Below are 17423 nucleotides of genomic sequence, written 5' to 3'. Positions count from 1 at the left end.
AATATCAGATATGATTATAAGAATATTAAGCAAATATATGATCCAAGTATATGTCGCCTATTATATAATGTACTCCATTTAAGCAATATGTGTGTCACATTCCTGACGGTGTAAAACAAAAAGAACATTATAGTAATGACCAATTCAGGGTTTGAGGTTACAAAGAAATTTTCACAGCTCAAACTCAGATCTCAGGTATCGGATTGGTCAGAAACCAGCACAGAATGTTAACTGACCAATGAGTTTTTGATTTTTGAGACAGAGTTGGGATACATATAATCTTGAGGCCAGATCATCAAATTGATTAAGTTTTCACACATTGTTTATGTACATTATGTATAGGACGAGATCTCTTAATGTTGTAGGCGCTGATGAGCCGAAAACTGTGTGTATTGTTATTCATCTTATACTATTGAAGCTTTATCAGGAGTGTTATAATATGCCAAGCAGAATGCATTTCATGAAGGAGATTAGAAAAAAAGTATATTTAAAAGAAAACTAGGAGAACGTTTTAGATCAGTTGCAATTAATGTATTATTTGCAGGTGGTAAAGCGATGGTAAATTTAAACAATTTTAGTTCATTGATGTTTCAGTAAAGTACGCAAATCATTAAATTTTACCAAGGGTTAGGGCAACATTTTTGCATATTTTCAATCGCCTCATATGTTTAGAGTAGTTTTGGAATGTCTTTTGAACTTCCGAAATGCAAGCCTGGTATACTGCAAGGGCTTCCCTTATGACATTATCTATGTCGCATGTCGCTGTGGCTTAGATCAAACTAGAGAAAAGGGGATCAAGTATCATTGATAGAATATATATTAGATGTCAAACATGAACAAGAAAATGTTAAAAAGGGTATGCTTATACTTTAACAGAATCGTGAAAACAAGTGTCCGGAAACGTTCTTATCAAAATAGCAATGTAGTTAAGTAGCATCGTAATAGTTTTCAACAGTGTTTTTCGTTATCATTAAAACAGATAGATTCTGTTATAAAATTACAAAAAAAACTGATGTTGCATAGCTATGACTATCTGAATTACATTTTATATCGTTGAAAAGTAATGAGAAAATTTACAGACGTTGTTGATATTGTAGCCATTTTGTTATCACGGTGTTAGACGTGATTTTCAATAATAGTGATAATGATAAAAATAACAGGCTCTGGTAGAACAACACACTCTCATTTATAGCTGATTAAAAAATTTTATAAGACAAACGAAACAATGCAATGGAACGGTTGTATGATATATATCATAAAGACAGTTAATAATTCTTAAAGCTTAAAGCGGTACCCAGATATCAGAGTAAATTTGATCAAGAATAAATTAACACCAATATTAAGAAACTTAACAACATTCCTAACATTGAGTCTAGGTGCTTATAAATATTATATTTTAAGACTATTTATTTTGCAAGAAAGGGGATAACAAAAATCAATATTTTAATAAATAAAATGTTTGACTAGCAATGCATAACATGCAATGAAAATTTCATCGTTTAAATTCAAATTTATACAGTGTATTAAACATGTTTAAAAGTAATGAAATTTAATAAAATATCAGAATCAGGAAAATTTATTAAATGTTTGTAAATGATTTTTAACTTATTTGTATTACACAAATATTAATACTTTGTAAATAGATTACATTCAATTATCATGATATGTGTTTTGCTGTTTTGTCTGTAAGTCATGATGTTTTATTTTATGTTTTACAAAAAAGTTTTTGTTATTCCAATTTTCATTACTAGTGTCATAATTGTTTATTATATTATGTATTATTATCAATAACATGTCAATAGATATAAGTATGCAGATGTGTTTGATTTCAGAATAATATGTCAAATGATATTGCAATGCAAATGTGTTCGATTTCAGAATACGCTTTCAAGTAATATTACAATTAATGAAGGTTTGTTTGATATTACAATACCATATCAATTGATCTTACATTACAGGTGTGTTTGGTTTTAGAACACCATAGTAATCTAAATCGTCGTGATTCTTGTCTCCAAGAGCATATTCTAATTTTATTTTTGACTTTTCCTTCCTGGATTTCCAAACACTCAATTTTGTAGTAATTAATAACAGACGAAAAATAAATCATTTATATACATTTAATATGAGCTTACTTCAACTTGTTCTGGTTTATTAAAGATATGACGAAATGTTATATATTAATCTTCACACAAAAATATGTTCGTATAAGATATAATCCTGCTAAAGCAATACCTCCGTTTTAAAGAGTATTCAAACAGGCTAGAATTACTATCAACTGCATTGAAACTTAGGGTCGTCGGTTCAAACCCCCAGAAGAGTCAACTTCTGTTTCTTTGGGTTTTTCTTTTAACACTATTTTCAAATATCTTCTGGAAAAAGGGAAGTGTTTTATTCTTATTATAGAATCTTGGGCCATACATGCAACTCATCATTTAAGGTTAAGGGTTAAGCATTTTCTAATCCACTAACAATTTAAAAACGCTCAGGCGCTTATGTACAGTTTCTTTCTGTAACCTTTAGAGACAATAATTTCATTGCATTACTAAAACAAAATATCCTAGTATCAGCCCCAAAATAGTTGGTACACGATTTTAAAATCGCGTTATCAACATCTATATGACACTTACTAATAAATAGAAGCCGAACACTTATTTATCTATAAAGTGTATTAAGTTTATTTCTTTGATGTATTTCTTTTTCATTTATTATTTCATATTTTATTGCATTTCTCCCACATTTAGAAAGTATGACCAAGTATTTAGTATGCTAAACTCTTTAAACCATCTACCATGTACAAGGAAAATATGTCTAACTTCACTATTCACAAAATTGATTCCATTCAAACATTGTGCTTTGATGTTAATAGGACGAAAATGATAAAACTTAATCTTAAAATGCAATATACAATGCCATTAAGAAAATGGGAAATGTGTTGACGAAAAACTTGCAATGTTTGAAAATTCATTTTTTTAATAACATTTAATCATTAACCACTGAACTTAGCCTTTGAAACTTTTTAGTGATATGTATTTGCGGGTAAATTATATGATTTTGTGAAAGTAATTTATATATTTATATTATAATTAATTTGCTCTGACTTTTTGCTCACCTGTGATATCATTATTGCAGATTTCAAACATGAATGAACGGTTTGCAAAAAGAAACGACAAGAATTTGTAAAACAGATTTGTATGTGTAATGGAAAAAGTGTTAAAGACGACAATAACTACTTGACAAATTAAGGGGACTTGTTCATTCCTCTAGCACTATAACAGACGCGGAAAACAAACTTAAAAGAATGCATGATCTTAACTTGTAATACTTTTCTTGTTTAGAATTGCAAGAAAATTTACCATTAAACCAGTAGACTTTTAAGCATTTGAAATCCTTTGAAAGGAAGTTTCAAACCAACTTAGGGTGGATTTAATGAACCCCTATCCTTTTTAAAAGGTTACTATTAAGAAAAACTATTTTGACAACAAATTTGTTTAGGGAAATATAATTTGGATATTAAATGCTATAGTTTTCTGTTAAAACTGCGAAATATTGTTTCCGTGCTGTCTTCGTTGTTTCGTTATTTTATATCCTTAGATTTTTTTTAATGCTTTGATAACTGTTTTATGATTTTCTAAACATATTTCATTAGAATCAAGCCGGTCAGAATAATATTGTTTACCGTCTGACAAGCATTAGTCTGTGTCGGGAACGTTCAAGGCCTCATTTAACATTAGTCATCTGTTGATATAAGAATATTTCATAATACTATGTCATACTGAAAAACCAAAGGTGTAAAGGTCAAATACTTTACCTATACTCTTACAAATTGATCCGCTTCGAGACACACCTTTGGCATTTTCCGCCTCCTGCGAACTTAATATCTAATAACCAGCATATGAAAGCGATAGTGAATCTGTCTGTAAGTAAATCAGACACTCTTCGTTGTAAGAGATTAACTAATGTGCTCATTTTAGATTTGGAGAATAAAAAAGATGACAGCACCGACAAATAAATTATGCTGTTAGTGTCAGACATAAAATGTAAGAAGACACACCAAATTGCCCCAGGAAAACTGAAGAAATTGTACTTTTATTGAATACCTTACATTAACCAATGAATGAAATTATGAAAACAGGAGAGATTCCTCGGAGACATCGAGAGCAAAATAAAAGAGCCGTGCCATGAGAAAACCAACATAGTGCGTTTGCGACCAGCATGAATCCAGACCAGCCTGCGCATCCGCGCAGTCTGATCAGGATCAATGCTGTTCGCTATCAGTTTCTCTTCTTGTAATAAGATTGGTAAGCGAACAGCCTGGATTCTGATCAGACTGCGCAGGCTGGTCTGGATCCATGCTGGTCGCAAACCCATTAATTTGGTTTTGTCATGGCACGGTTCAAATACACGTTTTCTAGAAATACACTTATTAAGAAAAGAGCAACATCTTGGCACTGCTGTAAGAAATATGCATTTTTTTAAACAAAATGTTTTTGTTTGGTTTGGAATGGAAGATAAAATGAACAACAACAATAAAACTTAATCAGGGGTTTTGTTGTATTTTTACGAACTTATTTAAGCACTCTGTTTACAACCTTTGACAATTTGCTAATGAGTCGAATCCGGATATTGCTAAAGGATCATTGCAAATGAGGTCTATAGATATGACATTAGGAAATCGTTACGTGCCTCGAACATACTGAACTCCTAGTGTCTTAAATAGAATTGGAGCATAACAGAATGTCTGTGATACAATAAAAAGTAATGTTGATAGTATTATGTGCCAGACGTGACAAAACACCTTCAACATTTTTAAGAATATTGAAATGATACATTTCTATAATTGTTTTTATCAATTTTTCAAAATTCTTGGAAAATTGTAGAGCAATCCACTTTCTAGATATATCAGTAGATCAGCGATGGAAACATTCATGTTACACAGAACAAATAATACTTTATACCTGGTGGAAACCCTTTTATTTAGATTTAGCTTCTCTGAACTTCACAATTAACTATTAATTGTTTTATAAAAAACATTATATGCCGACCGAAGTACATAGAAAAGTTCATTCTTTTCACCCCTTATTGTCCCCCGCCTTTTCGAAGAAAAAAGGGGGATATAGAAATAGGCTCCGTCCGTCTGTCCGTCTGTCTGTCCGTCCGTCTGTCTGTCCGTCTGTCCGTCCGTCACACTTTCGTGTCCGGTCCATAACTTTGTCATTTATGAAAGGAATTTGAAATAACTTGGCACAAATTTTTATTATAATAAGACGATGTGTCATGCGCAACAACCAGACCCTTACCTCCAGGGTCAAGGTCACACTTGCTCATTCAAGGTCAAAATTGCCTATTTGAGGGTATATGTCGTGTCCGGTCCATAACTTTCTTATCTATGAAGGGATTTTGTAAATACTTGCCATAATTGTTCACAATAATCAGACGATGTGTCATGCGCAAAAACCAGTCACCTACCTTCAAGGTCAAGGTCACACTTGGAGGTCAAATATTAACATAGTCTGTTACAGGGTATATTTCGTGTCCGGTCCATAACTTTCTTATCTATGAAGGGATTTTGTAAATACTTGCCATAATTGTTCACAATTATCAGACGATGTGTCATGCTGAAAAAGCAGTCACCTACTTTCAAGGTCAAGGTCACACTTGGAGGTCAAATATTAACATAGTCTGTTACAGGGTATATTTCGTGTCCGGTCCATAACTTTCTTATCTATGAAGGGTTTTTGTAAATACTTGCCATAATTGTTCATAATAATCAGACGATGTGTCATGCGCAAAAACCAGTTGCCTACCTTCAACGTCAAGGTCACACTTGGAGGTCAAATATTAACATAGTCTGTTACAGGGTATATTTCGTGTCCGGTCCATAACTTTGTCATTTATCAAAGGAATTTGAGATAACTTGGCACAAATGTTTGTTATAATAAGACGATGTGTCATGCGCAACAACCAGACCCGTACCTTCAGGGTCAAGGTCGTACTTGTTCATTCAAGGTCAACATTGTCTATTTGAGGGTATATGTCGTGTCCAGTCCATAACTTTCTTATCTATGAAGGACTTTTGTAAATACTTGCCATAATTGTTAACAATATTCAGATGATGTGTCATGCGCAAAAACCGGTCACCTACCTCCTAGGTCAAGGTCACACTTGGAGGTCAAATACTTACACAGTCTGTTACAGGGTATATTTTGTGTCAGGTCTATAATTTTTTCATAGATCAAAGGATTGTGAAAATACTTCGCACAAATAGTCACTATAATAAGAGGATGTGTCATGCGCAACACCTGCATCCCTACCTCCAAGGTCAAGGTCACACTTAGAGGTCAAAAATTAACATAGTCTGTTATAGGGTATATTTTGTGTTGAATCTAGAACTTCTTCATAGTTCAAGGGATTTTGAAATAACTTGGCACAAATAGTCACAATAATAAGACGTTATGTCATGCACAACACCTGCTCCCCTACCTCCAAGGTCAAGTTCACACTTAGAGGTCAAAGCTTAACATGATAGATTTTTAAATTCCGTGTTTCATTTTATTTTTTTAACAAATTTATTGTTACATTTGCAGATCCAGCATTGATCATAATTTTGGACTGAATGTCCTGAGATCCATACCTCAATCTTTTGAAATAGCACAATTTTATGCTTCATATAAAACTCCCGGGGCGGGGGACGTTGGTAACTCTGTTACAAATTCTTGTTCATTTTAGCGATTGTCACAATTCATTTTATTTTCATATTTTCATTGAGGATAAAAGAAATACATTTTTGATTCAAAAATAAAGAAAAAATACTTTAATACTACCAAATTAATCATTTGTTTAAATAATGCATCAAAACAGGTAATTGCCAAAAATGTAAAGATGTCTATGGTTAGAATAGCAAGTTTAGACATGTTTGTAAAACGTTTTTATACATTATTCAAACAGAAAACTGAATGGCATATAAGAATAAGTGTGAATACAGGTACTAACCGTGCAGTGTTGGTACTGATTATCAAAGCATGTTTTGAATCAATAGAAGACCAACATATAACACTATCACAGAGCAAAGACCCTACTTCTCAGTTATGATACAAACATATATATCAAAAATAAGCAATAGAAACAAAAATAGAATGTATTTAGTTCCAAAGGGTTTTGAATGATAAAATAACATCAATTAAATTTAAAACAAGAGCTGAACGTTTTAATGGGCGAAAAGATAAACAATCATGGAACTTCCTTAAAAATATTGGTTTTTCTTTTTCTACATGGAAAAATACCATTGAAATGTTGATTCTCTTGTACTTTTTGTCAGCAAAATTAAAGAAAAGTCGGTTTGTAAGTTTTCATCATATTAAGTACGTTTATACCTCACTTTAGGTCCGTTTATTATTTAGGTTAAGTGCGTTTATTATTCATTAAAAGTGCATTTATTTTTAATCTTTAGTGCGTTTATTATTCTTATTAAGTGCGTTTTCATCATATTTAGTGGCTTACTATCCATATCAAGTGCGGTTATTATTCATATTAAGTTCATATTTATCATATTAAGTGCGTAAATGCTCTATATTTATTGCGCTTATTTTTGATATTTAGATTTTAGAACTTTGTAAATTTCTACAAACACACGTTATTGGAAGATATCTGAATTTCTGTAATTTATCTTTAAATATATATTTAATTAATATCTTTAAAATAAATGTAAAGTAATACACTTAAGTTATTCAAATACTAATGTATTTCAATTATTTTCGATTAAGGGAACTTGCTGACGGAACAAAGCATATTTGTTTGGAACTATTCATCTATTGAAAACAAGTGAACAAATGAAACATCAACTTAAAAATTTACTCAAGAAAAAAGAAAATGTTAAAAAATGTACGGTAATATATTCTACACTTTCTACTACCAAGATGTTTATATTCGTTTTTCTTAGCGATATGAAAATGAATATGTAGGTATTGCCCTATCTTATTTTTACATTGTAACAGTTATCTAAAGCCAGTATAATTGGCGTCTTTCAAAAACTATCTCGATAAGACTCGCTTAACAAATTATAAGATAGAGACAGTTCTGAACCGAAGAATAATGGCGTGTGAAACATTTAGGATATTTTTATCTAAAAGAATATAGGGTGTTGTCAGGCAAACATGATTGTTGTATGCATTCAAGCGTTCAAGAAATAAAACTGTATGCAACACTAAAATTTGGCACATATATACGAATATTGAGAATAAAACATATTCATAAAACAAAAGCAATATAACTTTAAAAAGTGCAGTCAAATATTGTTTGAATGAAATGCATTATCAAATGAAATATAATTGAAAATGAGGGTACTATTAGCTTATTCATTTTTTTTCCCACGTGCACGAAGAACACCAGCACTGTGCATCTCGTCATGTGAATTAGCCGCTTCTTCAAGTTTTATAATTTTAGGGTAAGATTTAGATATTATGGAAACAATTATATAGTCTATGGAGCCAGTTGTGAACTAAAGGAAAGCTTCTAATTGGACATACTTTACCTAAGCAGTAGATAATGTTGGCTATGGGTTAAGTTTCAATCGTAAGAACTAAAGAAGAAAGATGCTTAAATACTAAAACTATTTCGGGTATGAAAAAAAAAATGATTTTTGCACTTAAATGTGTTGTAAATATAAAATGAATTAATCAGTATAACCTTAATGAGTCTTATGAACATGGCAAAGTTTGAAAAAAATGTTGAAGAGAGTTTCTTATAAGCTTTAATTTACTTTCTACTCAATGCAATCTATGTACTGTAATTTTGTTTGTAAATATTGAAGAAGAAATAAATATTGAAGAAGAAATAAATATTGTTTAAACAAAAGCCTGAACAAAAGTGCAGACAGATTTCTTAAAAATTCAGTTTTTGATTCATAACCTTCAGAATAAGTGAGAACGAAGAAATGCTTCAGCCAAAGTTTTGGCAATCCGTTACGAAACGTCGCGACAATCCCCCACAGCGACTTCTCGCCTACTTTGACTACCACTATGAACAGTGATTAGCATTGGATAACAACTTTCCGTGCCAAAATAATCTATTATATTCGTTTAATTCATAAAACGGAGGTCTCGCGATGAAATATAATGTTATAAATGATTTGTCTGATACGTGAAGAAATCTAAATAGAATCTACAGTGCAAGAATGTTCGCGTTAAACAAGCCAGACAAAACAAAATCTTTCAGACATTCATTATTATGCAGGTAGGCCGGTTGATTACAAATATTAGCAAATCAGCAAACTTATATTCGCTCTGTTTGAAGTATTCAGGTAGAGTTAAAACGGTCACGTGACTTGTCTTATCTCGGCTGACAACGAGGGAAGCATACGTGTGTATACCTTAGACGCCCAATTAACTGCGATATTTTCATTTTGTATTTTTATTAGATATTTTATTGATATAATATTTTTTTAAACTATCTAAATTATGGTAATATTAATTTTTTTCTTGATTTCATTTATTTTCAGGTCATAAGTGCTCGTGAATGGATGAAACACAGCGGCAAATATCTCTTTTATTAACACCAATATGCACATAGTATAAAAACCAAAAAACTTTTGCACTGTATTTCATCTGAACTATATAATTTTTATGTACATTTCCGCATTTTTCAATTCCGAACGTTTTAAAAACAAACTGAAGATCAAATTTAGCATGTAGAAACAAACACTTCTCTCTTATATACATCGTAAATGAACGGCGAATTATCAGAAGCGCTAGGTGAAGATCAAGGGTATCAAATTACCAACAAATATATGCCTGTTAGAAATGATGTGGGGGCTGAGAACTTACGGTATTCATTCATTCTCAGTTTTAAACATACAACTGGATTGGGCTTTCATGGAAGAAGGTCTGTAATACCATGAATAATAATGTATTTAGTATTCAGTATCAGACATGACAAAAGAAAAACATAAAATAATTACTAAATGTATTATATATGACTGTTTTTTGGTATGAGATACATGATATCCGATATAACATAGCTGTATGTAACAAATAATGAATTATTTTAGAACAAAATGTAATTCCTCATGTCATATAGATGTTCATATTAAATCATTTAGAACTCTTATCAACATGTTTTATCTGGAAATATTTCATAAGAATATTCAAATTGTTATTATCAATATTAAAATAATTTTGGAAAATGTGCCCTTTGTGGACTTATTCACTTTCACCCTTCATACATTAAAATATTTTTTTATCTTACTTTATCGCCAAGTGTGTAACCATGTCATTCAATGCGTTGAATGAACACACATTAAATATATTTTCTGATAACATATATTACCGTAAATATTTTATTCAATGATTATAGATTTAATTTAACGTCATTATGTAAAAAGATGTATTCTTGTTTGGTTTTAGAATTAAATGGACAGCTGAATGGACATAAATTTTATATTTATTTAGGTATTTATGTTTCTTGAAGAAACGCTTTACTTCATTATTTTATTTAAAACAATTCTGAGTGAATAGTTTAGTTTTCTTCCCCTATTTTACAGGTTGCTCTTTATGTAAGTAACCACTTTATCCTGTGTAACTTATATGTTATAACATTGAGTAATGATATCAGAGTATGAATAAAATATGTGTATTAGAAACACTCATATGTAATTACATCAAACGCGCTTGCAGATTTTTTTAGTAATTTTTATTGATTTTATTTAAGTCAAATATAAAGTAAATCTTTAAGACCCTAACATCGTTATAGTCACATAAATATATGCTATAAAAAGTCATCATCATTATCATTAGTATTAGTATCAACATCATCATTGTCATGATTTTTAATTTTATCTTATTCTTTTTAACATCATTATTATTATTTGTACTACCGTTTTGTTTATTTCCTGTAATGTTGTGTTGAATTTAAAATTGTGTATTGTTTTTATCCTCTCTGTTTAAATGTTATATGATAATAATGATAATATAAATTAATACTTTCATTGCCTTGAAAAATAACAAATAAGATGATGCATTTTTCAGTTGAATAATCATATTAATATTATTGTAGTTATAGTGATTTTATATGGTATAACCTGTACTTGAAAGTATATTTTATATACATAAATTTTTAATTGGAATATCTATCGTACTTTATATACTATTGAAACAAATTAGAAGAATTGTTGTTTCCATGGAAACATCATGATATTTCTACATCCATGCGTTTAAGATACATCATCTGACCAACTTAATTTTAAACTTTAAGACAAAATGACGCCGTCTCTAATTTTAGACATTCTTAGCAATAGTTAGCCAATTTTTCTAGAATTTGGGATCATTAACATGGCTCTAATATGTTTACGATTGTTTTAAGAGGGTTGCATATCATTTTTATATATACTGTGTTTTCTTTTATAGTTTCGTGTCCTTCTGATATTTTATATTCTTATATTTGTGACAGATAGAAGCCCAATACTGTGTATTAATTTAAAACTATACGTGATACATTAATCTCATAATCACATGTATATTATATTATCTAACTTATTATATTTACCTTACTATTCTTTTTATATTTTCTTCAGGGCAGTTACGAGCTTTTTGTATGTAGCGTTTATTTAGTTATAAAAAATCATGTCAGATAGTGTTTTGATAATCATTTATCAAGTTATTCTCTTCATTTATATCTTCAGGGCAGTCGGAAGCCCGCTTGTCATGGAGCCCAATAAGATATGTCGTAAGAATAGGAAGCTATCTGGGAAACAAAGGTATGTTTATTGCAAAACTTTATAATGTTATATTAAATAATCGGATGGGACCAAGTATAGGTAGGCAGCATAAATATTCAAACTCAAATTGAATATTTGAGCTGCCTTCCTATCGTTGGTCCCATGCTATTATGTAATTCATGAACAATAAGTGTCATTGTTTCATTCGGATGCCATTATGACGATTAGATTTAGTTCATTTAAAATGATGATATGTTATATATACACATATATATGTATTTATAATACGTAAAAGATATATCTTATAAATATATAGATTTTGTAAATAGCATTTTTGATAATTAAACCATTAGACTGAAAGTGTGTTTGCAAATTTTATTAAATATTTGATCAAAACGACAGAAAAATGAGTTTCTTAGAACTTTCCAAGTCAAGTTTCATATTCTGTGATAAACCTGATAATATTTACTATTTAATATTGATGAAAACGTTTGAACAGTTTGACTAATCACTGTACTGTTGAACTGTTGCTATTTCTACCTAGGAGCTGAATTGTATCACAGTTTTGTTGTCGGTCAACGGCGATTTTATTAACTAGTAAGTCGTACATTTTTTGTTCAAGTAAAAAGCATATTTAATCACAATTGCAGGCAAATCTGTCGCCGGGAGAAAGAGATTGTTGACGAGGTCGTAAATGGTGCCAAGTTAGCTATTGCAGAATGTCAGTATCAGTTCCAGTATAGAAGATGGAACTGCACAACAGCCAGAAAGTCTTTCTCCAGAATTCTTAGAAGAGGTAATAAAAATATGATAACATCAAAGAATATGCTTTTCACTTACAATTACATTTATATATTTACATTTTACAATTTCGAGTTTAACAAATATAGCAAATATCCCTTTTGATTCAAAAATTGTTTTAGTATAATAAAACGAAAAATGAATACAAAACAAAAATGCGGTTAGCAAAGCACTTAAAGTAAATTTAAAATTCAAAGATTTTATTCAGAACTTAGGCATAAGTTTTTTTTTCTTTTTCTACAGAAAATATAAAATGTATACGATTCTTTCATTATGACTCTACTGATTTAAGTCTGAAGGGTCTCTCGACAAAAAAATCTAATCAGATTTCAGATTTTTTTAAACAAATTTCTAGAACTAGATCTATATTAATTCCAATATCACAATCTCTAGAAATGGTTTATCTGAAGAGACATATAAAATTTTAATGCAACTAATGTTAACAAGATTTGAGCAACGAATCAAGGGACAGACGGTTCAAGCCTAATCCAAAGATTGATAAATTGAGCAAGGGATTACAGTCTTAGTAAGACTGTAAAAGATACTTTCATATTCAATGAATATACTAGTACATCAAAGACTTTTCAACTGTTTTAGATTGACATTTTATTTTTAACATCTACAATAGTTTTCACTCATATCAAAAAATGATTTGTATAAAAGGAAACGTTTGCTTTGATGTAAATGATGGAAATGACTGCCTCGCCATTTTTATACACTTTTGCAAATATTTGAAAACTTCAGCATTGTATTTTTTTGTAATTTTGAAAGGTACTTTTCATATTCAATCAAAACAATACCAATCGTCTAGACTATCCCAAAACTGGTACAATATCAGCAGGTGGTAAAACCTTTATGTCTTTTGCAGTGACAGTGTCGAAATATAGCATAATATGTAAAACATGATTTCAAAGATGTTGGCAAGAATCGATGTCAAGCTGTTGTTAACCGAAATGCCAACTTTTTTTCTTGAGCGGAACATTGAATTTCGCTGCGGGCAATGAAAGATTCACAAGTGGTAATATACTTGAAATTCAATCAAATATGATGCTATAACTATATTTTATTTCTTTTCCGATGGCGATGCAGTCAATAAAGAGAACTGAATATACTTTTCCCCGTGCATTTGCAAATTCCTAGCACATCTATTTTGGCAAACACCTTCTAATTAAATTTCACAGGAGGAGTTTAGTTTTGAACATGGCTGCTAGTTCAGGGCTTATAGACTTCAACTTTGTTATCTTGTTCAGTTAATCTGTCTGCACAATAAGTAGGTCATTTGATAATTGGTCTGAAAAATCTTCAACATTAATATTAAAATGATTACCGCTCCTTAAAGTTTATACAGTTTGATAAAATCATATGAAGGTGTTATCTTTTATTTGATGCTAGATTTTTTTTTCAATGATTTTTTTTAATGTTAACAAGTAATGCTGGAATTTTATAATATAAGATAACAAGATAAAGGAACAGACTACACTGGTACGTTTAGTTAAATCTTTATTATTATCTTTTTTTAAAAGATGAATATGTGAAACCAAACTCTAAGATTAACAAAACTTTAAAGATATATTATGCTCAAACTTGATATTTGAAAACATTGCTAATTGCCAAACAGTTTCATTTTAAATGTAAAATAAACATATTCGGAGTCAATGCATTGAAGACATATTATGTTTTAAACTCTACTCACTATAGGTAAACACTAGAGTACATAATGGCCTTAAAAATGGCAGTCTTTTAAAGACAGGACCAAATTGACGTGACCAAAAATACGGAATGCAGCTTCCCAAACACTAGTCTGTGCATTCTTCTATTCAAATTGGACATACTTTATAGTAAGAATTTCCTAGATTTCAATAAATTTCTGCAAAACATATATATTAATAGATGAGTAGAGTATAGAAAAAAAGCATGATAGGTACGTTTTGAAAAAGCAACTTTGCTAAGTAAAAAGTGAATGATGTATATCATTTAAGCGATCATTCGGTGTTCTTTGCTAATCAATAGTTTTTTATAGGGCGAGAACAAATTTAAATTAGGATAATTTTTGTAAGTAAAGGTTATGAAATATGTGAATTCGTTATTATAGGTTTCTAAAAGATTTGTAAAGGGATGACCAAGACTGAACGTTACTTTGTACGAGTATTTCCTAATCAATGATGATATGTTTTAACATTAGGAGAGCAATGTAAATGATGACTGGTGATGAAGGTCAAACTTAGAATAAAGTTTCTGCACTACATGACAGAGAACAAAACAAATACAAAAAAGTAAGAAAGAATCGCAAAAAATAAAAGCCGTCATAAATCTGAATTAAGACAATTTCGAAACCGTATCTCACGTGAGTGATTCATACCCTCATTATCAGACAAAGCGATAAGTTAATTATATCTATCTTTTGTAAAATCTATCCAAATCTCGACACACGCGTGAGGTCAAAACATTGGAACTGTGACCAGGAACAGCGATGCTTTTTCCACCAAAATGTATGCCAAATCCCTATGAAATCTGGCATGGAAGTCTCGCTCTTAATAAAAACACAGCATTAAACATCGCTAATTAAGCGTTACAGATTTCTCTGGCGCAGACGATAGCGGTCCTATAACCTACTAGATTAGCTGTTTAAATTAATATATTCCAAACTTGTTAATTACCCTAATAATAAATAGCTTGCTATTTTGGTATTCTCCTTTACCTTGCACAAAGGTACGTTTTTGTTTCTTTTATTTTTTTTATTATACGGGGATTTCTCCTGTTAATTCCATTTGTTAGTTAAAATATTTCTTGTAAAAATGTTGGACATTGGAGTCAGTAGTAAAAGGCAATTTCACTTTAAATTATGACAAGTAATTCATGAATATTATCCAATGCATATTATCTTGTATACATATATGTTTTAATGATACAGTTTATTAAGTCTGGCTTCTTTTTAATATTAGGCTATGACATTAGTGGAGATCATTTGTAAAACAATATACATCTTAAAAATTCCGGCATGTTTTCAAAATGCTTTCATAACAAACATCAATTTGAAATCGACTCTGTCTATACTTTTCTAAATTTTGTTGTGACGTAGACATGTATCCTTACAGTACTTTATACCAGGAATTTCAAACAATTACAAATAAGGCTTTAATGAGTAAATTATGATGCATGAAAGAGTTTTTCAAATAGAATTTTATAGAAAAATATGACATCTTTAGCTGGATGTTAGATTTTTTAATATTTTGTGAACACAAATACTTCTTACATATATATGTTTCTCGTGGGACTCGTTCCGAAATGGCCGCTTCGTGAGCCGCGAGGTAGTTAAAATGAATGGTTACCGATTTCTATCCGCCTGGCGCCTGGCATAGTGGTAGGAATTGGGAGGTACATGGTATGCAACCAAAAGGTGTCTCATAAGTCAAAATGGCTGGCCCTTTCAGTAGGGGTGACACTATAATAAACAAGACCTTTACCTTTACCTTTTTATATATACTACTTCTGTTAAGGTTTGGAACCATCATGACATTATTGATTACAGTGGATTTTTTATTAACTTTTTACTCTTTTACTGTAAGTAAACTAATTAATATTGAATGTATTTTTTTACCCATTAGCAGTAATGAACCATTTAAATATCTGATTGATTATTAGAAAGTCATTCCTGGTACAATGTACCTTAAAACAAAGATGGGTGCCACTCATATGAGGCTCTTTACAGATTTAGTAAAACCTTTATTTTAATTGGTTTATTTTTTTTATCTATTAATGGTAGTTTTATTTTCAACAAATAATAATTTCATCCTAGATTTATTTCGTATTACTTAATGATGCGCCAAATAAGGCTTATATTTCCCCCAGGATATATTTAATTCAAAAATATCCCTATCAATCCCATTAAAATTATTAAAACAACAAAATTATGAATTAAGACAGAGATTCGTTGCTTCATATTTCCACGCAATTCTATTCTTTTGAAAGTATTGAATAATATTACATGTATAATATTTTGTGATGATATTATAATATTCGGTGATGATAGATTCAAACTGATATAATAAGATTTAATGTTGAAATTTTGAAATTAAATGATGATATAATATAATTCAATGATGATATTATAAGATTTAATGATGATATTGTAAGATTCAATGCTGATATTATTAGACTCAATGATGATTTTGTAAGTTTCAATAATGATATTATAAGATTCAATGATGATGTTATAAGATTCAATGGTGATACTATAAGATTCAATGATGATATTATAACATTCAATGATGATATTATAAGATTCAAACTGATATAATAATATTTAATGTTGAAATTATGAAATTAAATGATGATATAATATAATTCAATGATGATATTATAAGATTTAATGATGATATTGTAAGATTCAATGCTGATATTATAAGATTCATGATGATATTGTAACATTCAATGATGATATTATAAGATTCATGATGATATTATAACATTCAATGTTGATATTATAAGATTTAATGTTGATATTGTAAGATTCAGAAAGATATTAAGATATTAAAGATTGTAAGATATTAGAAAAATCAGTGACGATATTATAAGAACCAATGCTGATTTTATAAGATTCTATGATGATATTAAAAAAAATATGAAATTATGAAATTAAATGATGACAATATAAAATTCAGTGATGATATTATAAGATTCATGATGATATTATATTATTCAGTGATGAAATCATAACATTCAATAATGTAATGATTTATTGTTTCATATGCTTTGTTATATAGGTCGTTAATTAACATATATTTGCTATAATTTCATCAACAAATCATATTCTAAAACGCTCATCCTTGCTGAAGAACGGAACTTATAATATTGCCGAATAAAAGCTAATATTAAAAGCACGTACACCATGTGTGACGTCATAGAAAATTATGGT

The 17423-nt window shown here is 29.9% G+C and overlaps 1 protein-coding gene and 1 long non-coding RNA gene across 3 annotated transcripts in view; one reads left to right on the top strand and one right to left on the bottom strand.

Moving 5' to 3' along the window:
• LOC132743290 (protein Wnt-6-like) overlaps window positions 1-17423 on the top strand; it is a 59294-nt gene that overhangs the window by 27502 nt on the left and 14369 nt on the right. For both annotated transcript variants that reach the window (XM_060731828.1, XM_060731827.1), the window contains exons 3-4: window positions 11672-11746; window positions 12358-12503. In XM_060731828.1, the coding sequence (XP_060587811.1) occupies window positions 11672-11746; window positions 12358-12503 (221 nt within the window). The remainder of the gene's footprint in view (window positions 1-11671; window positions 11747-12357; window positions 12504-17423) is intronic.
• LOC132743291 (uncharacterized) overlaps window positions 1-17423 on the bottom strand; it is a 40779-nt gene that overhangs the window by 21595 nt on the left and 1761 nt on the right. The window lies entirely within an intron of this gene.

This window comes from Ruditapes philippinarum, unplaced genomic scaffold, assembly GCF_026571515.1.
Source record: "Ruditapes philippinarum isolate M1 unplaced genomic scaffold, ASM2657151v2 ctg331_1_1_1_1, whole genome shotgun sequence".
NCBI classification, from domain to species: Eukaryota; Metazoa; Mollusca; class Bivalvia; order Venerida; family Veneridae; genus Ruditapes; species Ruditapes philippinarum.
Note: the sequence above shows the minus strand (reverse complement) of the source record. Positions and strands in the feature narration are given on the sequence as shown.